The 26,983-nt window shown below is 42.6% G+C and overlaps 1 protein-coding gene across 1 annotated transcript; it reads right to left on the reverse strand.

Moving 5' to 3' along the window:
* Positions 1-1,058: 1,058 nt before the first annotated feature.
* Positions 1,059-26,944, reverse strand: LOC115191716 (hydroperoxide isomerase ALOXE3-like). The gene is made up of 15 exons (XM_029749574.1): positions 26,785-26,944; positions 26,484-26,643; positions 17,374-17,584; positions 17,066-17,147; positions 15,096-15,218; positions 14,257-14,360; positions 13,971-14,140; positions 13,642-13,785; positions 13,088-13,291; positions 12,758-12,844; positions 10,541-10,710; positions 9,189-9,310; positions 1,814-1,914; positions 1,545-1,715; positions 1,059-1,373 (listed from the first exon to the last, which is right to left on the reverse strand). Exons 1-15 carry the CDS (start codon positions 26,805-26,807, stop codon positions 1,194-1,196), a joined length of 2,052 nt encoding a protein of 683 aa, XP_029605434.1. The 5' UTR covers positions 26,808-26,944; the 3' UTR covers positions 1,059-1,193.
* Positions 26,945-26,983: the final 39 nt, after the last annotated feature.

Genomic DNA, 26,983 nt, shown 5'->3' on the forward strand with positions numbered 1-26,983 from the left:
CACCGGACGTACCGGGCTGTGCGGGCGCACTGGCGACACATCGCGCAACTCCGCTTCCCGTGGCCTGGAGCGGGGAGCAGGGACGGGCCGGACAGGACTGTGGACACGCACCGTGGGCTTGGTGCGGGGAGCAGGGACGGGCCAGACAGGACTGTGAACACGTATAGGTGACCTGTAGCGTGGAGCTGGTTTAGCCACTCGTCCCGGCTGGATTCCCATCTTAGCACGGCATGTGCTGGGTCTGTCCACCGGACGCACTGGGCTGTGCGGGCGCACTGGCGACACAGCGCGCAACTCCGCATACCAGGGCTCCTCCTCCAGATCTTCCCTCTGCAGGTCCTCAATCAACTGCCTCATCCTCGTCTCTTCCTCCGCCGTCATCCCCCACGAGAGCAGTGGTCTGGGCTCTTCCTCTGCCCTACCGGACCACCCCATTAGCCCCCCCCAAAAATTTTCTTGGGGCTGTTTTCCGGGCCTCCTCGACCGCCGCCTGCGACTCCGTCTACCGGCTGGCTTTTCCTCCTCGACCTGGGAGTCCGTCCGCCAGGGTCCTTTCCCCGACATGATCTCCTCCCAGGTCCAGAACTCCTTTCCCTCGCGAGCCCATCTCTCGCGCTCCTTTTCCTCCCGCTGCTTGGTCCTGGTTCGGTGGGGAATTCTGTAACGTTCGTCGTTATAGAGGGACCAAGGCGCAGCGGAGGTTTGGTTCATCATCATTTTTATTAGAATGGTGAACCAGCAAAACAATAAACGATACCACGAACGAACAGCTTCACAGGCTACGAATAGCAATGCAAATACAATTCCCCACGAACAGCGTGGGGGAAAATGAACTTAAATGAGATCCCAATCAGAGACAACTAGCGACAGCTGTCTCTGATTGGGAAGACAGAAACCAACATAGAAATACTCCCCAATAGAGCCAACACAAGGCTCCAACGCAAAACAGAAAACAAACACAGGAAAACCACCCAACATAAACCACCCTGACCCAAAACACCCGAGTTCACCCGGTCAGGGCGTGACAATTACCTAGGTTGCATTTATTAGGGCACACCGTAGAAAAAGGTTGTAAAACATGCTTCAACGGAAAATGAAAACAAGTGTTCTTATTGGACAAGTCCAGGTAGTCTCTCCCTGTATCTGTGTGTTTCTTCCATTTGGTGCCTAATAAATACAACCACCGACTCATTTTACAGGGCCACACTGTTCTCCACATTGTTGGGATTCAGGTAGGTGTATGGCAAGGGCAAAGAGACATTCCTGCCTTGGATTTCAAAGTTGAATTTCTTCAGCACATCTTGAGTTTCGTGAATCAGTTCCAGAGGGGTCTTCTCGCTGAAGTGATCCTGATAGCCATTTCCAAGAGCAACCTAATGAGGCAAGAGAGTTGATGAAATTTGAAATAACATGGACACTGTTGTTTCATGAACCACTGAGGATATTTTAATTATGACTACTAAGGAAACGATTCGATTGGGATTGTCATGAAATGTTTTAAAGTCATAGAATATACTTTAATACAGTTTCTCTCATATACTCACATTGTCAGTGGATTGCGTGCTCAGAAGGTACACAACTGCCATGCCATTGACGGTGGTATTGATGTCAGGGAAGGTCTTCAGCATTGTGCTCTCAGTACACTGCCCCTTAGTGGTGGGAGGAGGCTGTTGCAGGGAGATGGGGAAGTTGGGCATCCAGCCGCCAAAATCAAACTGGAATGACAATGGCAAAATTGATCAAACTACTTTGCTTTTCAAATATAATACATCAGAAACACGGCAAACTAAAATCACACAATAGGTTTCATTACCTGTCCATTGTTGACTGCAGCATGTTGGATAGACACTGTGAAGATCACCATGGTGAGAAACTTGACCAGTTCTGTCACTGAACTGAAAGACTGAGGGATTCCTGCATGGAGAAGGTACAGTAAACCACTTCATTCAGACACTGTATTGACATTTTGCTAATTATCCGGGATATAGTTTTGGAATGTTAACCATGAAAGGGAAGTTGACCTAAAATCCAGAAATTCCCAAGTGATTCCATACATTGAAATTAATTTGGTGGAGTTTGCCCTCTCTCCCTCTCCAACGCAGACAGCTGCAAAAACTAGTCACATGATACATTATGCATCATTGTACACTGCTCGCTTTGCTTCGTTGTCAGGGAATGAGTCAATCAGAAATCTATGAATTGTGGACAAATGCTTTGTTTTATTGAAACGTACAGCCGAATAAGCAATGTTTTTGTGGAATGGTAATTGTTATCTACCTAGCAACTACTTTGCTCTCTTCTGATTGGTCAGATGTTTGTTAATTGTTGTAAGCTAACAGGACATTTCTTCCATGGACATTTTTTTCCATTGACATTGTAGATACTTTCACCAGATAGCACAAGGATGAAGGACTCATCTGGACAGCTGGTAAGAGCTAGCTACTATCTTTTTCTGAGAGATTTAGAGGATTACTGCAGTTTTTGTCACTTTTGCAAAAATGTTTAAGCTTATTTGCCAACTTTTTGCTGATTTCTTGGAACGTGCCTGAAACAGAATCTCTGAACAACAATAGCCCTGAACCTCTGGCTAATGCTAATCAAGCTGGACCTTTGGACAATGCTATTGACTTTGTAGCCCCCATCACTTCTCACGGCGCCTGAAAATGTACCTACCACCAGCTTTTCAGAGAGATGGAACCTAGGTTGTTTGCTTGCTGGTCTTGTCGCTTTGAAGTGGCTGTGCAGGCAATGTACAATCTGCCAGATATGGAGTTGGACCTGTGCTAGCCTCAGTATTGCCCACACACCTAGCTGATTCAGCATTCCTCTACTGGGACAGCCTTTCGCTAATGGTTCAGAAGACCTACTCTGTTATCAAGACCAAACTCAAGGAAGCCCTTGGCCCCAAGCACTCTCTTCCATTCTTTCTGACACATGTGATTGCTCGCCCTAGGAAGCCTGGTGAGAGCTTGGATGTGTACATTGCTGACATCACTCGTTGGTTCTGGAGGCCTTCCCAGACTATGACCTCAAGGCACAGGAAGGGGAGAAGTTTCACCACCTTGCGGCCGGATTGGACCCAGCCTTGCAGGCAAAGATTAATGAAAATGGAGCGGAGGACATCGGTGATGCCCTGCTCGTCACAAGTTGCTTTGAAAGAACACGTGCAGCTCTCCAACTACATGCTGCATTCCCACCAGTGGCACAGACCCCAGACTAGGTTGCTATGGTTCGTTCTAATGACACAGATGAGAAGCTCCTTCATGCTGTGAAATAGCTGACTCTCACTGTGAATAGCCTGAAGAGTGAAATACGCCAGCTACAGGTGGAAAACCAGAACCTCACAGTGTTTTGGCTTCTGGGCCGACAGGACGTCCACCACATCCAATGATGCTGCCAGAAGAGCACTCGGCTTCTCACCACACCATCAAACTCATCATCCATCATGAGCCTACTACTCACCTGAATGCCGTGGCCCAGAGTGTCACCGTCTGTAATTTATTGCCTCTCCAGAGTACTGCCAAGGCCAACGTGATTGGAGCTCTGATGGTGGAAGCTGTCGCTCCTACTCTCTAGACTAGCCACCAAGAGTTCACTACCCAGACTACAGGCACCAGTCTGATGCAAGGGACAGATGACACAACAGCCTGAGTCCACATCCAAGGATAGAGGGATAGGTGAGCCCTCATTACAGGCGCAGTGTACACTTCCAGTCCCCTGACAGACATTAGGCAGTCTAACGTGTCTGGTTCCACACAGCAGGGAAACGATCACTAGTTGTTTGTTAAGGAGCAAACTTCAGCCAGTCAGAGCTCCCTGTTGACACCCCATGATTCAAAATTGAAAGTGACAAGATGGCTTCCACAGAGGGTGTTTCAGCTAACGTACTTGCCATCTTTGAGGGAATTGAAGTGTCTGCTCTTCTTGACACAGGATCGACCATTTCATCATAAGTGAGGATTTCAGAACTTCACATCCAGCTCTGAAAAGCGCCCCATGAAGACATCCTTTGCATTTGCTCGCTCTGTCAATGGACAATGTATGGACATTCCCTGGACTTTGTCGGTATGCATTTCCCCTAGGGAAAGAACATCTCAAGCATGAGTTTCAAGTTGTCAGAGGGGCCCACCATTCAGTGATACTAGGCTTGGTTTCCTGCAACAACAACATGCCCTACTGGATATCAGTTGTGGAAGACATGCTGTACCACATCACCTTCCCTGGAGGTTGCTGCACCCTCTATGAAGATAGATGACTTGTCTCCATGCCGCTGTGCTGTTTGTTGCTACTTGCCAATCTTTTCAGTTTTACTTTTAATAACAGTTACATCAAAATCTGCATTTAACAACTTATTCGTTTTTTCTTCGCTCTACTTTCTTCATTCAACTTTTTCACCCTGGATGCTTTATCTGGACATGGTTCTACAGGACCTCCACCAGCTGAAAAAGCTAAGTAGTAACATCTAACTGCAGTCGCTGTACTCATAATATACAGGAGAACTATCGCCTTATGGCGAGGATAGCCGTGTTGCAAGCCCAGCTTCAGATGCAATTGTTAGGCAAGGGCAAGGGCACCTGTGCCACCAGTAAGTACAGATAATAGTATAAATCCCTCTGCACAGTCTCCACAGCCGGACAATTTTCTCAAGGCTCCTGGAAAGAAATGCTGTCGGCATGCTCAACCGGTGTCGCTCATTCAGCCGCCAGAAACTTTAAACCGGTTCTCCCCATTTAGCAATGAGTCAGAGGCCGAGCCTTCTCAAGTCTCCCCTCCACCCCTTAAGGGTTCTGAGCTGCGGAAGACTCCCAACATTAGCTCTGACAAATTGAAAACCCTAGTCTTTTGCGACGCCATTACCCGCAATATTAGACTTAAAAATGATCATCCAGCGATCATACACTGTTTACCAGGGAGCAGGGCTACAGACGTAAAGGCTAACCTGAAGAGGGTGCTGGCTTAGTCTAAAACTGGTGAGCATAGAGAGTATGGGGATATTGTTATCCACATTGGTACCAACAATGTTAGGATGAAACAATCATAGCTTCAGAGTGTAAATTCGCTAGAAAGATGTGTCGGCATCGAGTAAATCTCTGGCACCCTCCCAGTTAGGGGCAGTGATGAGCTCTACAGCAGAGTCTCGCAACTCAATTGCTGGTTGAAAACTGTTCTGCCTGCGGCTATGGAACCCTGACCTGTTCACCGGACACACACACACACACACAGCCAGAAGATGACTGGCCACCCATCAGAGCCTGGTTCCTCTCTTGGTTTCTTCCCAGGTTACTGCATTTCTAGGGAGTTTTTCCTAGCCACCATGCCTCTACATCTGCATTGTTTGGGGTTTTAGGCTGAGTTTCTGTATAGTGACGTGCTGATTTAAAAAGGGCTTTATAAATACATTTGATTGATTGAGACTAACTTTGTCCGCTCAAGTTCAGTCACTAAAATCGCTTCTCAAGAAGTACACAGACGTCTTCAGCAAGAGTTCAGAAGACCAAGGTCGAACGGGCCTAATAAAACATTGTGTCCGCACAGGCAATGCAATGCCTGTCAAACAGCGGGCCTACTGTGTGACACCAGACCAAAGGCAGGAAATATAGAACCAAGTGGACAAAGTCTTGAAGACAGTTGTAATCGGAGGAAGCTACATTCTTTGGGCTGTGCCAGTAGTCCTGTCCCCAACAAGGACCGATCCTGACGTTTCTGTTTGAATTACAGAAAGCTAAATATTGTGACCATCAAAAGATTCTCACCCACTGCCGCGAGTCAACGATGCCTTGGATGGGCTGTCTGGCTCCAACTGGTTCTCAACAGTGGATCTTCAGCATAAGCTTTGCACACCATGCTGTACTGCTAAATATGCTGACTGAAAATGTTCCATTCTAGTGGACTTAGGCATGCCAAGATGCATTATGTTTAGGGCAAATCCAATACAACACAAACTGAGTACCACTCTTCATATTTTCAAGCATAGTGGGGGCTACATCATGATGGGTATGCTTGTAATTGTTAAGGAAGTGGGAGTTTTTCAGGATAACATTTTTACAGAATGGACATAAGCACGTGCAACATCCTAGAAGAAAACCTGGTTCAGTCTGCTTTCCGCCAGACACTGGGAGATTAATTTACCTTTCAGCAGGACAATATCCTAAAACACAAGGCCAAATCTACACTGAAGTTGCTTACCAAGAAGACTGTGAATGTTCCTAAGTGGCCGAGTGTTTTAATTTGCTATGGCAAGACCTGAAAATGGTTGTCTAGCAATGAACAACAAACAATCAGAGCTTTTTTTTAACTAGGCAAGTCAGTTAAGAACAAATTATTATTTACAATGATGGCCTAGGAACAGTGGAGTAACTGTCTTGTTGAGGGGCAGAACAACAGATTTTTACCCCGTCAGCTCAGAGATTCAATCTGGCAACCTTTCGGTTACTGGACCAACGCTCTAACCACTAGGCTACCTGCCACCCGACAAGCTTGAATAATTTGGAAAAGAATAATGGGCAAATATTGTACAATCCAGGTGTGCAAAGCCCTTACAGACTTACCCAGAAAGACTCACATCTGTAATTGTTGCCAAAGGTTATTCTAACATGTATTGACTCAGGGGTATGAATGCGTATGTAAAGTAGATATTTCTGAATTTCATTATAAATACATTTGCAAAAAAAAGTACATTTTTTTCACACTTTGTGCTTGTGGTGCAGGATTACTTTTCAAAGTATGTCAACCTCTGTGCCATGAAAGACCAGCACTGTCTTATCAAGAACTTTGTCAGCGAACATGGCGCACCAGAGACCTTGAACACTGACTAAGAACATCCGTTTGAGGCAGACATCGTCCGAGAACTTTGTCAGTTGCTGGGAGTTAAGAAGACCAGAACCAGCCCATATCATCCACAATGTGATGGGATGGTGGAACAATTTAAAATCGGACACTCATCGATCTCCTGACCAAGACACTGCCCCAACAGCCTGGTGACGAGGGCCTCAACCAACTTGCCCTGGCCTACAACACCAGCACTCCCTCTACAACAAATTTCTGCCTTTTCTGTCTGACACATGGTTGAGAAGCGAAGATGTCAGCCAAGCTACTGTTCCCCTCTGGACTGTAGCGGTCCATCTCTACACCGGGATCGCCAGCAGATTATACAGCTCAACTCACCGACATGGTCCAGTCTGCCCTTTGGATCTCCCACACAGAACATGCTCACTTTCAACCAAAACGCAACTACGACAAATGTCATACACACTCTCTACAACCCAGGAGACCTTGTGTGACTTAAAGACCCTACAATAGCACGTCAGAAGCTTTCACATCACTGGAAAGGTCCCTTTGAGGAGTGCCTTGGATCTACAGAAGAGGACCCTGGTGTAATCTACACGATCAGGTACCTGCTGGACCAATCTACCAAGACCCAAGTGATCCACTAAAATCGTTTAAGACCGTACACCTCACCTGTACCCCGACCTGGAACGAATGAGCCTGTGGAACACTTTCTTGCACCTCCTCGAGCACTGACCCTGACAGCCTTGTCAGGTGCCTTACCCTTCAGATCCTCAAGGCCTTGTGAGACATGGGAACACTAATTAATTACCTGAGATGTCCCTGGATCCCCCTGTGCCTCACCAGGCCCCTTGTCAGGACCCCTCTTGCCCAGCGCATTAGACACTGACCCACCTGACCCCTCAGTAGACCAGATGTCTACACCCCAACCAGCAGTTCTGGAGCAAAGTTGGTCTGAGCACCCAGGTTGCCGCCGAGTTAGACTCCCCATGTCACTTAAGAGACTATGTACTGAAGTGAGAAGTCTACAGATCTTTGGACCTCCAGCAGTATTATTTTTTTCTTATCAAATGTAGAAACGGGGCCATTTTTCTAGGGGGAGGGGGGAAGAAATGTAAGATTATTGTATGAGAGTTATTTTCTAAGCCACTGTTGTTAGTTCTACAGTGTGGTGAATTGGAATGGTAATTGATTATCTACCTTGAGCTATTCTGATTGTTCAGATGTTTGTTAATTGTTGGAAGAGAACAGGAAGAATGGCAGTTCATGAATGCTTGTAACAGTGTTCAGTTAAAGATAAAAAACAAAGAGTAATCAGTCTCCATCCAGTTTGTATCCACAGAGAGTCATCCATCCACCATTAAAACAACCATGAAATTACATTTGTTTCTCTAACTTACAGCTTTTATGTAAGTCATAGCGTATTAAAAAAAGTAATGACAGCTGTGATGGAAACAGGAAGTTTCGGTACAATTACAATAAATGACGACAGATCATTTGTTCGTTCGACATTGTGGGATATTTGTGTGTCGGTCAAATTAATTATGCAAGAAATGGCAGTGTAAATATCTTCTGTGCAAATATTGATATAATAACCATCATATCCAAGAAAACGCGCAATGATATGGTGTTCGGTCCACTACGACTTGGTTACTGTGGGAAGTTTATAGAGCTGCAACGGGCCGGGCCTCGCTCTCCGTGGTTATGGTTCCAGGAACTGACACAGCCACTCATTTTTAGCATACACATTTCAGCAACATACTACAGATGAAAAGTTATGATGAACTTCCCAGGGTGGTGAAAGTGCAAGGTGATGAGCTTGATGCTACTTATTATCAAGGGGTTTATTCTGGTGACATGATGATAGATGCTTGACTGCCGTTTGACAAATAAAAGTCCATAATAATCTCATAATGTAGACTACCCCCATCCTCACTGTATCTGCCAGCTGTTGGCTAGAGCGCACGTGCCAAGACCAGAGTAGGCACATTTGCTATATAACGCAACAGTTTGTCACAAAACTATCGATAGAGTTAAAAATGTGATGGAAACACATTGAACTTGAGATTTAAAAAAAAAACTTTTGTGAAAAAGTACATTTTGTCATCATGCACTGATTTTTATCTGCAACAAGTCCATTTGGTGGAAACACCACTGGTGTGAAAATGTGAAAAAGATTTTAGAATATTCACATGAAAATCTGATGCCAATTGGTTTCAAACCTACAGTAGATACTGTATGGAATCACTTGGAATTTTCTGGATATTATGTTTCTGGATATTACGTATTATCAGAAACATTCATCAACAAATCAGATCTGTACATTTGTATTGCACTGATGTAGACTTATGATTAAGAGTTGAGAAAGAGCTAGTGTGTCTTCTAAATGAAAAAAGTGTAACCTGTGCTGGTTTCTGCCAGGAACCCATAGAAGAAGATATCCTTGATCCAGTTCTGCAGTTCACAGTCCTTCTGGACGTCTGAGTCACAGGTGTAGTAGTGACTAATCACTTTCTGAACAAACCTATACAAAACCACATGACAACATCAGGTATTAGCAAAACACTATGACAAAACACAGGGCTGTTCCACCAGTTAGGTGCTTATGAGTAGTGTAACTTGGTGATTTTTATTTCACCTAATTTTAACATTGTCATAAAGAGCACATGTTAAACTTAATTAAAAAAATATATCAGAGGTTTAATAAAAATACAAATATTATAGTAAATGCCTATGAAGTGTCGAACAAAGTAACAGGGTTAACGGTAAGTGTTTTGACGATTTTCTCTTAAATCAGCTATAAATCTCATGGTGACAGGGAATGGAAGCTTGTTCTGTGCAACAGGGAGGGGCAATTGCATTTTTATTTAACTAGGCACAGACGACAGCACAAAGGGCAAGAAGGTAGAGACAACGATACATCACGCAAAGCAGCCACAACTGTCAGTAAGTGTCCATGATTGAGACTTTGAATGATGAGATGGAGCTAAAACTGTCCTGTTTGAGTGTTTGTTGCAGCTCGTTGCAGTCGCTAGCTGCAGCGAACTGAAAAGATGAGCGACCCAGGAATGTAAGCTTATGATTTGACTAGATGTTCAATGTTTCTTTACGAAAAAAATAGTTAACAAAAAATTGTTTCACCATTTTAAAAAGAGTTCAGTTCACTTAACAGGATTGACCTTAAAATTAGGAACTGTTTTTTTTAACTTAATCACTAATCATGTGAAATATATAATAATCTTCAGATATTACTTTGTCAAAGCAATAAAATAACTAAAACTTTAAAATTATGGTGAAAAGTTGTAGAAATGTCGAGGTTAAGTGGGTTAAATATCTTCCTAGAAGTCACAGAGGATGCACAGAGGGACATGTTAAAATGCTGAATTTTTTCACTTTAGCAACACTTTATTCATCTAAAAAAATATTGAATTTTCCATGAGGTCTATTTTAATATAGCTTTAATATAGCAGGCTTTAAAAATATCAAAGGTACACAAAAGGCACTCATTTCATGGAATGACCCAGCACTGATATTATGGGCTACATTGTCATCGTGCAAAAGAGCACAAATCTTTGCAAAAAAGACCGTAAGCCTCATTATAATCTGGCAGCATGATTTACTTTGGAGGAAGGAGTAGACCAGAGTTTAGTAAACTGAGCAAAAATGTAGCTGCATGAACTAGCCTCCTTATAATGCACAAATCTAATTGTGATTTTTTTCACCACAAAACTCAAGAGACCTGTACACAAACTACCTGTGAACGATGGCCCACAGCTTGAGTCCATCTTCCCTGTAGAAGAAGTTGGGGATTGACTCCAGACCACGTGCAATGATGTCCTCCGGCATACAGAGGGAGCTGTAGGTCAATGAGGCCACCGCTTTCTTCAGGAACTCCATCATCCCTGGACCTCCTACACTGGCATTCTTCAAGATGGGTTAAAGGGAGAGTTCACCTTTTTTTAATCATGGCATAATCTATTTCACAGAGAAAAAAAATATCCACCCTTGTCTAATGTATTTTGTTTTATTTGACAGTATTTATTATTATTTTTACTAAAATGTGCTGTTTCCATCAAACCTGTTGGGTAATTCAGCCACATAAAATGGTTGGATGGAAACATGGTTTATGTAACCAGTGAGAACAACCTATCACTTCTCCCCTTGTGTCATATAATAGGACATGCAGTTGGGTTCTAATGGCGATCAGTGTTTTAAATATCAAATAGGGTTATCGAAGACAGAACTTGTTAATGACAGACACCAGGGCAGCTCTGTGGTTTAAGCAACAAAGACAGGTTGCCTGATATCACAAAAATTATGCTCACGCATCGATGGGGCAGATGGCTGAGTGTTATGAGTCTGAACGGTCAGATAGCTAGCAACAATGACAAGAAGCTACCATGTGGGGAATCGCAGGTGGCTTGTTTCAGCTAGTTTTATTTTGTCCTTGATACCTTGTCTTGTTTTGAGGTGTTTTAACTTATCACATCTATACTAATATGGCTATGCTAATATGGCTACAATTCTCTAACTAGCTAACCAACAACTGTAACGATATATTTGAGAGACAAGTGCTTATTGTGCAAATGTATTTGTTTTCAATAAACGTTTGGAGACAAAATATAGTTAAAGTTGTCAATAATCCTTTGGCGTTGACAGTTGTTTTGCCCTCAAATTGCGCATGCATCGGTTTTGTTGCTAAACAACCCTCCCGTTTATTAATTCAAGTTTTACGGCTGCGAGGTTCGCAGAGATGTATCACAACAATGCCTGACAGTTCAGCCTGATGATCAATTTACTCTACCGGGTATGTGTCACTAGGCAACGCCTGACAGTTCAGCCTGATGATCAATTTACTCTACCGGGTATGTGTCACTAGGCAACGCCTGACAGTTCAGCCTGATGATCAATTTACTCTACCGGGTATGTGTCACTAGGCAACGCCTGACAGTTCAGCCTGATGATCAATTTACTCTACCGGGTATGTGTCACTAGGCAACGCCTGACAGTTCAGCCTGATGATCAATTTACTCTACCGGGTATGTGTCACTAGGTGTACATCTCAAAACGATAACCAGCTCAGTGTCAAATGTGTTACAGGCTTTGATTTTTCCATTTATGTTTTGAGGTTGGACTTTAGCACATACAGTATAGCTCGTTAGCATGTAGGGCGCACTGATTGGTGTCACCTCATTAGACAGTAGTGCTACACCTGTGCTGGTTGCCATCTTGTTAGTGGGAAGGTGTTTCACCGGTGCTGGCCCAGGTGCTATTTAAGAGTGGGTGGCCCAGTGCTCCAGATGTCTTGAGATATGTGGAGGGTCAACACCTTTAGGTGTGGTGCTCCCTATTTGAGTTCTAGAAAAACATTCCTTTGTCTGATTTTGTTTTGCTCCACCTTTTTGGTTTGCTTCCTGTCTGTAAGTTTGATGTGGGTTTTTCTTTTGTTTGCCTCTTCTTGGGCAAACTTTGTCGAAGCTCATGGTGGGTGTCTTTTAGGTTCCAGTTGTTGTTACTAGTCAACTCCCAGTGGACACCCCCATGAGTGTCTTTCAGAACCCCTCCTAAAACCCCACCTGTTTTGTTGTGGTTGTTGGTCAGTGACTCTGTTAGTTCACCCTTCTGTTTCAGTGACATTTTTGCTGGGGAACGTAACAAAAGTTACAATTGTATAATCGTATAGTGTTTAGAAGGCCTTATTTTAGATGTACTGCATGTTGTTTAATCCGAACAGTTTTTAAATAAGTTAGCTGGTAATTTAAGAACGTCCAGAATAATCATTTTTGGAGAATGTAACAGTGCTAGTGGAAATGGATTGTATCAGCGGTGCATTCATAAGCATGCGGAAAGCAGGGCGCTTCTTTTTTAACACAGAGCTCTCTTATGCTTTTGAATCAGTTTCCACTAGCACTGTGACATTCCACAAGTATTAACGTATTATAGAACACTATAAGAATGGAACAGGCAGTACCTCTGTGATCACCCCCTTCTCTGATATGAGGGCCTGTCTAGCCAGAGTGTTGATCTGCAGAGTGTAGCGGAAGTGAGAGATCAGGAGCTATGGAGAAAGATGGAACGATCGTACATGAAATTCACACCTGAAAATGCTATGTATTGTACTGTACTACAAACAACCTACTGCAAAAAATACATACAATGAATACATTTATTTCCAAATACTTCAGGTTCTCTTAATCATGTTAAAAGTATTGAGTTAATAGGAAAATGAGAACTCACACAACTGTAGTGTTATAACAGTTGAAAACAAACAGTGTCTGCATGCACAGCAGCAGGTATGTACCTTGTAGATGGGATGCACCATTGGTAGGTTGCGCAGTGTCGACACGGCAAATACCTCAGCCAGCAGGTGAGTCCTCAGCAGGTGAAAGTTCAGCTCGTGTTCGGCGAAGTCGGAGTTCCTCACAAAGATCTTGGCCAGGAGCCAGTCATACTCAGAGTCAGTAGGAAGGAAGATGGGGTTGTCTTCTCCAGGCTCCTGCTTCAGCTGTGAAAGGAAGCAGAACAATCATGGCTTGCTTCATTAATTGAGAATGTGTATATTGTTACAATCTAAAGACATTCGGAAGTTTAATAGTTGTTTGCTTAAAACGAGTGTTGCCTGTATGGTTCATGCAGACATTGGATATAACATCAATCACGAAACCCCCAAATCCTTAATTTTAGGCTAACAGTATATGTTTTCCTCATGCTTTTTGCTTTCTGGTCAATTAGTTATTTTCTGGGCATATTTATGTCCATTTATGGGACTCCTTTTGGTTCAAGAGAACTCCCAGTGGCAAACATTCTGTTAAGATGATTTAATTTGTAAAGATCTCATTCTTATGTGAGATGTACCTGGATTGCGATGGGAATGAGCTTCTCTTCTGGGGTCACATAGAGCAAGCAGAGTGGGGCAGCCAAGAAGTGCTGTTTCCCGTGGATCACGTTTGCTGTCACTCCATGTAGACGCTTGTAGTCAACCAGGAAGATGTTGCCTTTCTGTTTAGGTTAGGACATTAATGAGTTAGGGAAGCAGATGTTGCCAACAACACCACCATGCCAAAGGAAGTGTACTGACACAATGTACAACATATTGTACTGTACTACACACAATTTCCTTAGGAAGAAACCACTAGAGCAACAACAGAATGATGAATGACATGTATTACTCCATTTTTACAAACCTGAATTTCTGCTTCAAGGTTTTTTCCGAAAAGGGAAGCCTTCACCATGTCTTCTGTGACGGGGAAGTTCTCTGGAAGCTTGGAGCAGCGATGGATCATCATGGGGTTGAGGCCGTTCAGAAGCTGGTACCCAAAAAACGTGTCCTCCTTCCAGTTCCTTTCGACATATTCTAGAAAAAAAAATGATAATGTGTAAAATGAAACTTTGTGCAAAATAATAATGAGATGCTAATGATTACAGTGAGCTATTTGAATGCTGCCTTTTTTAAGACTGAGACCAACTTACCATAGACGTCAGTCTTGTGTCTATTGAAAACGTGACTGAGTTCATCTAGGCTCTTCCATTGTTTCTTGTTGGTGGAATGGGTTTCTAGTTTCAGTGACACCAATCTGCCAGGATAGAGGAGGAACTTTACTTCAACATGAGAAAGATGGTGCAGTTGATTAGAGAATGGTGCTAACAATGCCAGGATGTCCCCCAGGGCTCTGTGCTAGGTCCACTACTCTTCATCATCTACATCCTCCCCCTAGGGTGATCGATTCATTCACAGGCCACATATCCTTAATATTATGTGTCAATCGGCATTTGATTTGGTGAAAAGTTCAGCTATTTGGTCATAATGTCTGCTAAATGGTTAATTGGCTTGATATTTGATACGATTTCAGGCATGATTTGAGTGGCTAAAAACAAATTAATTTAGGAAAACCTTGCCTGAGGGTGTTATTACTGGCATCATTCCTATAATCTACATTCCACCACAACCCTGATGGCCACATTCCCAACATCTCATAATTTCACAATTACCTGAACTGGTGTAGGACAATCACATCTCATCTCACTGTAAAGGAAGTATTTTTAAAGGTGTGTTGGGGATATGCCAGTAGAGATGATTAAATATCTAATTAATTTCCTGGTGCTGCGTCTTATGGTTCTCAACCTGGGTTCCATGTTCCCCTGGGGATACTTGTCCTATACTCAGGTAGTACTTGCGAAGACTGACAAGAGCATAGGCCTACAGGTAAAATGCACACGAGGGGGTATACTTCAGGGGTACTCTGGGAAGAGCAAAATGTGACCGTTTTACAGTAAGCAAAACAATTTTGAAAACCAGTCTCCAAACTTACGCTTCGACTGCTGTGAAGATGAACTCAAAGTCCTTGGTGAAAGAGAAGCGGACCTCAGCAGGGAGATCAGAAGCGCTGTCAACTTTCATTATTTGGGGTAGACCCTCGGCATATATACTCCAACTGAAGGGAATAGACATGGTAAATCAAGACGGGATACACAGCCTGTCGTTCACCATTACATACAAAAATGGTAGCTTAGGTGACTTCACATAAATGTATCTGTGTTTAAGAGTTATTTGTTTCTTTGGAGTTTAGATTTTATTGTTTCGAAAAAATGATGTTATTCCACAAATGCTACAACTATACACTACCGGTTTTTTTTATACATTGTGGACCACTCAAATTGAGTTGAGACACTAAAAACAATCAGTCAAACATGGTACAGTAGAGGCGTGATCTATAATACATTACATCTGTACACATGTGTGCATAAACAAAAATGAGGCACTTATAAATAAGTCTCCATTGGAGGATAAGTCGCATTTACATAATTGTTACTTGAAGATGTAATTTATTATTTTCATCTAGACTGTTAAAATAATATTTTGACTGGACAGCTGAAGAAACACATCCTGTCTAATGTTGTTGTATAACCCACAGTGAAGCAAGACATGAGCATCTGTTTCAAAGGAACCATTGTAAAAAGTCCATAGATGTTTAAGGGAGTGTTTGTGTATCGACCAGTCTCAATAGCGAGAGGGGTCACTCCACATAAAATATTTGCAAGAGAGCTTGGATATTGCTTGGATAAAACTGTATGTACATAGGGTTCAGTCCCAAACAAGGCTATTATAGTTCTTTGTTTTTATTTTGGATATTTAAACAAAGAAATAATAATAACCTGTTTAGTTTCAATTCATTTTCAGACTTGGTTTTCTAGTTTAGATTCATTTTTCATTTGATAAAAACGTTTATTTCATTTTTATATTATTTTGGTTTTAGTGTTTGTGTAAGGGACAGAAAGTAGCCTATGTGTGGGAGGCTAGAAGACATTTATGTGTTGGTGGACTATAGTTTGAGTGTTTTTGGGGGATTTCACTTCTTGCCACTGGGGGGCAGTTTTAAATAAGGTGATGGGTCAGGTCATAGTCTAGGTTAGATTTAAATTATAAAGTCAATCTCAATGTGACTTTCCCATTTTAACAGCAACCCAATGATTTTTTTAACCTTAGTAGTCAAATCAAATTGTATTGATCACATCCACATATTTAGCAGATATTGCGGGTGTAGCAAAATGCTTGTGCTCCTATCTAACAACTCACAACAATACACACATCTAAAAGTAAAAGAATGGAATTAAGATGTATATAAATGTTAGGACGAGCAATGTCGGAGTTGCATTGACTAAAATACAGTAGAAGAGAATACTGCATATACATGAGATGAGTAAAGCACTATGTCAACATTATTAAATTGACTACTGTAAGAAGAATAAAGTACCTTTACCTGACAGAAAGAGGGAAAAAAATATCAAATTAAGTCATTGCACATGTGTTATCTACTAATAGCTAGTAATAGTGATGCACAAGCTAGGCCTATTTGAAACGTCGCCATTTTCCTGGCAGCATTTACCTATCCGATTCAGAACTTTTAAAACCCATTTAGATTTTTGCCTAAAGTTTAGTAGAAAAACAAACTGCAACTGAACATAATTTGATGTTTTTTGTTTTAGTTTGTTTTAGAGGCAAAGATAATAGTTTCAGTATAGTTTTTCAAACTGATTTCTTAATCATTTTATTTCAGTTTAGGAAATAGTTTTCATAATTTTTGTTTTAGTTTACTATAATAACTTCGGTCCCAACAGTGTGTTTTAAAAGACAGTAGGTGCACATTTTGTTACTTTCATGTTTGTACCACTTTAGTTCATTGCGCTCTAAAAGTGCTGAGTCAAAAGCGTTTTGATGTTGTTTTGAATTGTTTCTGCATCTTAGGAATTCAGTTTCAAGATCTCAGAACCAGCCTCTCACCTGTACACCTTTCGCCGACTCTGTAGCTCCTTCTTTCTCTCTTCTATGGCCTCTGGCCAGGTCTCATTGAATATCAGTTTACCTTATCAACAAAATGCCATAAAGTATGATTATTTTCACGTTTTGGGGGGATTGATCAACGTCTTAAGCCATATAAAGTATATCCACCATTACTCCATAAAAATGGCCCCTTTGACACACATTTCAAAATAAACGACAAATTACATTCAGCTAGCTGATGTATAATAGGCACAGCAGGTATACTCAGAACTTAACCTAGACAATGATCTATATACCAACATACTGACCAGTGGCCTCCCTGAACACCAGACGCTCATGGCCTGAGATCCAGTGGTAACAGGGGAAGTTGGCTGTGTCTCCCTCTGGTGTGGTCACCACTACTTTAGAGCAGAACCAGTCACTGTTGAGGAAGCAGAATGGGAGGTATGGCTCTGATTCCAGCACCACAAACTCCAGATGGCCCAGGGTGGAAGGACAGGGCACATCAAGCTCAATCACCTACAGAGAGATAGATGACATGTTAGAATGATCCCAGCAAACAAACAACTTTCTCTCAACGTTGACTAAGTTGAGCCTGTTTGTTTTGTTGTTATTCAATCTTTTAATTTTTTTAATTTATTTTTTATTTCACCTTTATTTAACCAGGTAGGCCAGTTGAGAACAACTTCTCATTTACAACTGCGACATGGCCAAGATAAAGCAAAGCAGTGCGACAAAAACAACAGAGTTACACATGGAATAAACAAACATACAGTCAATAACACAATAGACAAATGTGTATATACTGTGTGCAAATGAAGTAAGGAGGTAAGGCAATAAATAGGCCATAGTGGCGAAGTAATTACACTTTAGCAATTAACACTGGAGTGATAGATGTGCAGATGAGGATGTGCAAGTAGAAATGCTTGTGTGCAAAAGAGCAGAAAAACATGAGGTAGGTAGTTGGTTGGATGGGCTATTTATAGATGCGCTGTGTACAGCTGCAGTGATTGGTAAGCTGCTCTGACAGCTGATGCTTAAAGTTAGTGAGGGAGATATAAGTTTCCAACTTCAGTGATTTTTGCAATTCGTTCCAGCAGAGAACTGGAAGGAAAGGCGGCCAAATGGGGTGTTGGCTTTGGGGATGACCAGTGAAATATACCTGCTGGAGCGTGTGCTACGGGTGGGTGTTGCTATGGTGACCAGTGAGCTGAGATAAGGCGGAGCTTTACCTAGCAAAGACTTATAGATGACCTGGAGCCAGTTGGTTTGGCGACGAATGTGAAGCGAGGGCCAGCCAACGAGAGGGTACAGGTTGCAGGGGTGGGTGGTATATGGGGCTTTAGTGACAAAAGCGGATGGCACTGTGATAGACTGCATCCAGTTTGCTGAGTAGAGTGTTGGAGGCTATTTTGTAAATGACGTCGCCGAACTCAAGGATCGGTAGGATAGTCAGTTTTACAAGGGTATGTTTGGCAGCATGAGTGAAGGAGGCTTTGTTGCGAAATAGGAAGCCGATTCTAGATTTCATTTTGGATTGGAGATGCTTAATATGAGTCTGGAAGGAGAGTTTACAGTCTAGCCAAACACCTAGGTATTTATACTTGTCCACATATTCTAAGTCAGAACTGTCCAGAGCAGTGATGCTAGTCGGGCAGGCGGGTGCGGGTAGCGATCGGTTGAAGAGCATGCATTTAGTTTTACTAGCATGTAAGAGCAGTTGGGAGGCCACGGAAGGAGTGTTGTATGGCATTGAAGCTCGATTGGAGATTTGTTAAATCCCATAATGTAGCTTTAATTTGGCATTTGGAACAGTACAGGGGGTTTAATACTTTGTTCACTAGGTACAGACCACACCTTCAATATAGTTTTAAAGATTGTATTGTAAGGGAATGGGTAGTTGATGTAGCTAGGTGAAGGGGGAGCGTGATGCTCGAGGTAGGTAGAGGTGTTCTTGTTCGTAGGACAATGAAGAGCGGTTGTTCTTGAGGAGGGGCATGGTTGACCATAGGACAGTGGAGAGCGAGTCCTCTTGGTGTAGGTGCGCGGTTGTCAATAGGATATATATTTTTAACCTTTATTTAACTAGGCAAGTGAATTCAGAACACCTTCTTATTTAAAATGACTGCCTACCAAGAGGCTAAAGGCCTCCTGTGGGGACAGGGGATTAAAAAAACAACACCCATCACGACAAAAGAAACACCACAACACTACATAAAGAAAGACAACGCAACATGACAACACCACATGGTACAGTAGCAACACAACATCAGCACAACATGGTAGCAACACAACATGGCAGAAGCACAACATGGTAGCAGCACAACATGGTAGCAGCACAAACAAGGTACAAACATCGTTTGGCACAGACAACAGCACGAAGGATAAAAAGGTAGAGATAACAATACATCACGCGAAGCAGCCACAAGTGTCAGTAAGAGTGCCCATAATTGAGTCTTTGAATGTAGAGATGGAGATAAAACTGTTCAGTTTGAGTGTTTTTTGCAGCTCGTTCCAGTCGCTAGCTGCAGCGAACTGAGAAGAGGAGGGACCCAGGGATGTACTGTGTGTGCATTGGGGACCTTTAACAGAATGTGACTGGCAGAACAGTTGCTGTATGTGGAGGGTTGCAGTGGGTATCTCAGATAGAGTGGAGTGAGGCCTAAGAGGCTTTTATAAATAACCATCAACCAGTGTGTCTTGTGCCGGGTATACAGAGATGACCCGTTTAGAGGAGTGTAGAGTGCAGTGATTTGTCCTATAAGGTGCATTGGTGGCAAATCTGATGGCCGAATGGTAAAGAATATCTAGCGGCTTGAGAACACCCTTACCTACCAATCTATAAATGATGTCTCCGTAATCTAGCATGGGTAGGATGGTCATCTGAATCAGGGTTAGTTTGGCAGCTGGGGTGAAAGAAGCGATTACGATAGAGGAAACCAAGTCTAGATTTAACCTTAGCCTACAGCTTGGATATATCGGCTGAGAGAAGGACATTGTACTGTTTAACCATACTCCCAAGTACTTATAAGAGGTGACTATCTCAAGCTCTAAACCCTCAGAGATGGTAATAAGTGACATATCCATAACCTGAGCGGAAACCAGATTGCATACCAGAGAGAATACTACAAGTGTTTCCAAAACTTTTTCTAACAGTTAGGATCAGCATGAGCTCCCACTTTAAATAAAGGACGCACTGTGGCTGCCTTCCAAGCGTCTATGACAAATCCGGACAAGTCATTTAACTGAGCAGCCGTGAAACAGTGATCACTAAGGTTATTACAGAAAACACCAGTATGATACTGTGATGGAAAATGTTTATAATGTGAAGAGACAGCCTTGAAAATGTTAATCTTGTCTTAGTGTCATAAATAATCCTTGGTTCCTGCCTGTGCTTGGTAAAGATATGGGGGGGGGGGGGCGACATGACCCCCTCCTTAGGACCATCTGGCAGAACGCCCAGAATATGTTCTTTCAGTTAAGATAGGAGACTGTGCCAGACACATGCCGGAACCAACTCTATAAACGATGTAACATGTCTGTAACCAGAATATAAGGGATAACGGGACTGCCCCAGAAGAGAGAGCTCCTAATCGATCATTGTACTTGGTGCATTGAGTTGGTTGGAACCTCTCCAGTGCGCTGGTAATGAAGGATTATTAATTTAATATTGACTTTGAGTGTCCCTGAGTAGAACTTCCACTACAATACATATCAGGATTATTTGTGAGGATAACATCAAGGAGAGGAGCCTTTTCTGGGTGTTTGGGGTTGGTAATGATCTGAGAGAGATTTAGGGAGTCCCATTGTTTTAAGACTTGGTCCGGTGGTTTAATCATGTCCCAGTTTAGGTCACATATGAGGACAAATTCATACTTACTGTAAGGGCAAGTAGGTTACAGGCCAGTGCTGATGGTGGACAATAACAACCAGCAACAATCAACAAGGAGCTATTTGAAAGCTTAACGCTGAAAACCAGCAAAACCAATTATGAGACAACCGAGCACTGAAGGTGTTCTTTGGTAAAGATTGCCACTCCACCACCACTGGAAGATCTATCTTGCGGAAAAAGGTTATATCCAGAAAGGTTATCAGTGTTCAAAACAGTCTTTCTTAACCATGTCTCAGTAATGCACATTTCCAGATATCATCCGCAGTAATAAAATCAGGGCATGGCAGAGGTCAGGGAGAGCTTTTCAGTGTTGATTTTTTTATGACATTTGAATGTGCATCAGATGTCAACAAGATCATATTGTACAGCAATTTTATCAGCTAATATGAATACAAAGCCGGCGAGAGAGGGTTAGAATAGGATGGGAGGCCCAGAGTTGTGAGTGTGGGAACAAACATCTTCTGTCCCACGGTCGGGTAAATGAGCTGGAGAACGAGTGCTCTTGGTGTAGCGGCGAGGTTGTCCATAGGGTGCTGAAGAGCAGGTGCTCTTGGTGGAGGTACGTGGTTGACTGCAGGTGCTGGAGGAGCGGGTTTCCCCTGAAGTTGGAGGCATGGTGATTCCATCATGGAGGAGTGATGGGATAAGGTGGGGATCGGAACTTTGTGTTTGGGAAAGGAGTCCTGTTCGGGGCATCTGGCTTGTGCAGTGCACATCCCAAAAATTCAGGACTCACGAATAGTGGTTCAGGATCAGAGGGTATAGTGGACTCGGAGGAGATCTCGTGGGTTGGATCGGATGTAGCTGTGGTAATCCTGGGGTCCAGCTGCTTAGGAGTTAAACTATGTGGTCAGACAGCTCTTGGCAAGAAACAGAGATCAGCGGAAACCTGTTGTATTTGGCGCATGTGACAACAAAAATTATGTGATGTGATTTATGAAGGATGGAGGCCACTGTGTTCTTGGGGACCTTCAATGCTGCAGAAATGTTTTGGTACACTTTCCCAGATCTGTGCCTCAACACATTCCTGTCTCAGAGCTCTACGGACAATTCCTTCGACCTCATGGCTTGGTTTTTGCACTGACAGGCACAGTCAACTGTGGGACCTTACATAGACAGGTGTGTGCCTTTCCAAATCATGTCCAATCAATTGAATTTACCAAAAGGTGGACTCCAATGAAGTTGTAGAAACATGTCAAGGATGATCAATGGAGGCAGGATGCACTTGAGCTCAATTTCGAGTATCATAGAAAAGGGTCTGAATAGTTATGTAAATAAGGAATGTGTTTTACATTTTTTATACATTTGTAAAAATTTCTAAACCTGTTTTCACTTTGACATTATAGGGTATTGTGTGTAGATTGCTGTGATTTAAAAAAAAAAATGTAATTGTCACGACTTCCGCCGAAGTTGGTGCCTCTCCTTGTTCGTTCGGCGGTCATCGTCACCGGCTTTCTAGATGCCACCGATCCATGTTTCTGTGTCCATTTGTTATGTCTTGATTGTTCACACCTGGTTCCCATTTCGTTATGATTACTTCCCTATTTAAACCCTCTGATATTCATGATGTCTTGTGCGTTATTGTTGGTCGTGTTCGTTGTATGTATAATTATTGTTTTATCCCTGCGTGGATTTTGTATGATGAACTTTTCCTCTAGTAAAAACATATGTTTTACTCAGCTCGGTGTCCTGCGATTGACTCTATTTCTCATCTCCTATACACGGACACTGACATTAATCAATTTTAGAATAAGGCTGTAATCTAACAAAATGTGGAAAAATCTAACTGGTCTGAATACTTTCCGATGGCACTGTATATGGAAAAATACACATTTTAAAATTCCAACCAATTGATTGGAACAGACGACTCTCGGTCTACCAACAGTTTTGGGGGACAGCCCTACTCCATACATACTTCCACACACAGATGGATTGTGGTAATCGCTGGGGCAAACCCAAAGAAAATTTTGGGGATGCATGCCAGCAAAGCCACTATACAACACTAAACAATAAATTCATTGCACTAAAACGGTGACAAACAGTGCCCACAAACCGTTAGGGCTTACATAAAGATGTCCCAGCAGCAGAGTCCCAACACCTTGCCACTGCTACACCTGGCTATCAACGGAGCCTTGTCTGGAAGCGAAACAGTTCATTCATCATCATTTGCTGCCTTTAAAAAACATAGCTGATATGTTTGACTTGCTTAAACTAACGTGGTTTCTACTGACAATTGAGATGTACAAACTATGGCATAAGGGGACAAGCAAATAAGAGGCAATCAGATCATTTCGATTAAGACATTAATGAGTGAGCTAGGATGGACGTAGTCAACTTTTTGTTCAGCACTTTTGAAATGTACAGCGACAGAATTCAGAACATGGGCCGTTCTTACAGTGTTCTACCTGTACACCAAGTCAGAACAGTAAGATAAATAAAGGGTGCATATAAGCAGACAATGAAAGCTTTTACAATATTTGATGAATACATTTCTCTGAAACAGATTAGCGGTTAATGTGCACCACCAAGTCTGAACAGTAGGCGAAATTAAGAGGGCTAAAGAGACCAAATTATTAGGGTGGGGCACATGGGCTTCTAACAGCTTACTACACAACATACATATAGTATTACTTTCTTAGCTTCAGTATACATCTCTCTCTGGAATATTACATTATGTATGCAGCAGCATACAACAAATGTTTGGACTCACTGTAATGGTTTTCTTAGAGAAGTGGAGGAGTCAGGCGCAGGACACAGGGATAAAGGCAAACAAACGTGTTTACTAAAATTATCAATAAATCTTCTCATCAAAAAATACATAGTTTGGAGAAACACCTCCAACTACACAAAACAGACAAACAATCACCGACAAGACAAACAGGAAATACAGAGATTTAAATAATGAACATAATTAGGGAAAATCAAAACAGGTGTACACAATAAAGACAAAACCAAACGAACAGTGAAACATCGATCGGTGGCAACTAGTAAGCCGGTGACGTCGACCGCCGAACGCCGCCCGAAAAGGAGAGGGATCGACTTCGGCGGGAGTCGTGACACTCACCTTGTGCTGTGCTCACTTGAACAGGAAGGTGGTGCGGCGGTCCTTCGTGGGCAAATTTTGTCAAAGTCTGGCATTCTCTGGATTTACGGTGCTTTCAAGACAACTGGGAACTCTGGGAAAAAAACAAGGTTGAATCATGATGACCTCAGTCATCTTCAGGTCGTAGCTATAGAAAGAGACCCGAGTTCCCGACTTGGATGACCATTCAAAAATGTATTTTCCCAGCTAGTTTCTTCCTGAGTTCCCAGTTGTCTTGAACTCAATGAAGTCAGATTTCCCAGTTCGGAGTTGAAAGTTGTTTTGAGCACGGCAGAAATCATGCTGCGTTGACAGCATCGCCAATATTGAATGTTTATCATTTTAAGCTTGGAAAACAAAAACAAAAACCGAGATTTGGGACCACACACCAACTCCACCGAATAGCAGGCTAGCAACTGCTTTGTAATGCTTGCAGTTAGCCACTGATTCCTTCCAAACCACACATTGTTGAATTTGTGATTTCCAACTTGATGTGTAATGTTTATGTCCAATGGCCGATGAGCACCGATGCGTTTCGTCAATTTCTCTTCATTATTTCTCTTCATATGACAAGGATTAAAAAGGATTTGCCAGTAGATTGTCAACTTGATTCATAACTGCTTGCTAAGATTTTGACAGTATGATGTTGACATGATCAGTCCAATCAAAGCTACTGTAGATAACGTGATTTGATGTAATTTTATCTGTGGGCAATGACCTTGAGCCTTCTTGGATAGGCACTTTTAATGTAACTCTATGGCAGCACCCAATAGGCTTGAATTTTTGAGCTCTACCCTTAGATTGACAGTGGCGTAGTGTCCCCATGAATGACAGAACACTGAGCCACTCACGGCGCAACTAGAGAATATTACCAACCCCTATGCTCTGTATTTTCCGCTAGCTGCCCCACCACTACAGAAAGCACTGAGCTAGGCTGAAACACCTGCATTTTGGAGCTGCCTTACTCAAGAAGGCAAAAAAATAGAAACATTTTGTATGGAGGCTTTATTACCTCAATAATTGTGTATTTTATTTTGCATTGTTTTTGCTAACTAATAGGTGACACGTATTCATGCCAAAATAACATGCGAAACAGGAACCCCCCCCTTTAAAAAAAAAAACATGCCCAGTGGGGCTCAAAACATGCCCTGAATGACGGATCGCCACTGGATATAATAAAACTTTTTTTTTTATTACTATTTTTTATTCTTTTACCCCTTTTTCTCCCCAATTTCGTGGTATCCAATTGGTAGTAGTTACTGTCTTGTCTCATTGCTGCAACTCCTGTACGGACTCTGGAGAGGCGAAGGTCGAGCCATGTGTCCTCCGAAACACAACCCAACCAAGCTGCACTACTTCTTGACACAGCGCACATCCAACCCGGAAGCCAGCCGCACCAATGTGTCGGAGGAAACACCGTACACCTAGCAACCTGGTCAGCCTGCACTGCGCCCGGCCCACCACAGGAGTCGCTAGTGCGCGATGAGACAAGGATATCCCTGCCGGCCAAACCCTCCCTAACCCTGACAAAGCTGGGCCAATTGTGCGTTGCCCCATGAGCCTCCCGGTCACGGCCGGCTGTGGCTAAGCCTGGGCTCGAACCCAGAATCTCTGGTTGCACATAATACAACTTTTTGGCGAACTTGGCTGACAGTTTTTGGGATGTACTCTCTCCCCTTGTTCCAACCAGTTTAAACCCTCCTCATGTCTATGTCTGCGCCCCTGCGGAAATCGAATTAGCATAAACAAAAATCCCCATCAAAATCCATCAGTTTAAGCTAGAGAGAATTTTTTGCATGGGCTGCGTCTAAATTCATCACATCCGCCGATATCGCCCTTCAGCATCTAGGGTGAAAGATGGCAGAGCTAGAGCTGTGTTTGTCAGACCATGAGACATCCCAAAAATCGGTCTTCTCACGAAAACGTCTGTGGCTTCCGAAGGGTTTGGCCTGCAAACTATTATGACCCCTCTATGGAAAGATGAGACTATCACAAACATGTGTTTTGCTCTAGGAAGCCTGCAAGCGTCACAAGACTAGTTTAAAGGTAGTGGGGAACCAGTTACAAAAAATTAATGGAAGTATATATGAAGATAGTTTAGTACCTAAAATAAGGGGTTAAATACATGTAAAAACCATATATATAAATAGTTTCCTGATCTTTCTTATATCTCTCAGATATAGGACAGACAGTTCAGAACAAACTTTCTTTAGATAATCTGTTCATCCATGTATGATGTTTTCTATGGGCTAAGAGCAGTAAGGCCAAACTCAATGTTTCATCAAATATTTTTGGGGATACCTTAAGGGGTCCTTAAACAATTCCACATGTTAGCTTAGTGTATGCTAGTCATAAGAATGAAAATGATGTGAATGGATTTAGATTTTGTCACCCAAATGGACAGATGGTCAAAGGAAGGAAAGTTGTAGCAATGGGTTACTCACAGCCCCTCGGGGGTGGCCCCCAATGAATCTACTTTTTGGGAGGCAGATGCGATGGCTTGAATCCATTGTGCCACGGAGTTGTATATAGATACTGTTCATTGTGCCGGCGTACAGCATTTCTCCAGTGAACACCTCTGCTTTGTAAATAAGACTGTTGTCTCTACAAAGCAAGTTCAGAAGACAGAAATATGATAAATATATAATACATTCAATATGTAATTTATACTGATGACCAATCCTTTTGTTTAGCTATTGTGTCAGAATGAGGCCACAGGATGATCCGAAGGGATTGTTACCTTACCTACAACAACAGCACTGGAACATTGTTAATGTGGAAGGCAACCCGCCTGCCTAGGACCACAATTACAGCAGGGTTATTCAAATCCTACACTACAAGGGCCAGACTGCTACTGGTTTTCTGTTACATCTGATGATGGATTGCACCCACCTGGTGTCACAGGTCTAAATAAGTCCCTGATTAGAGGGGAAGAATGAAAAAT

This window comes from Salmo trutta, chromosome 4, assembly GCF_901001165.1.
Source record: "Salmo trutta chromosome 4, fSalTru1.1, whole genome shotgun sequence".
NCBI lineage: Eukaryota > Metazoa > Chordata > Actinopteri > Salmoniformes > Salmonidae > Salmo > Salmo trutta.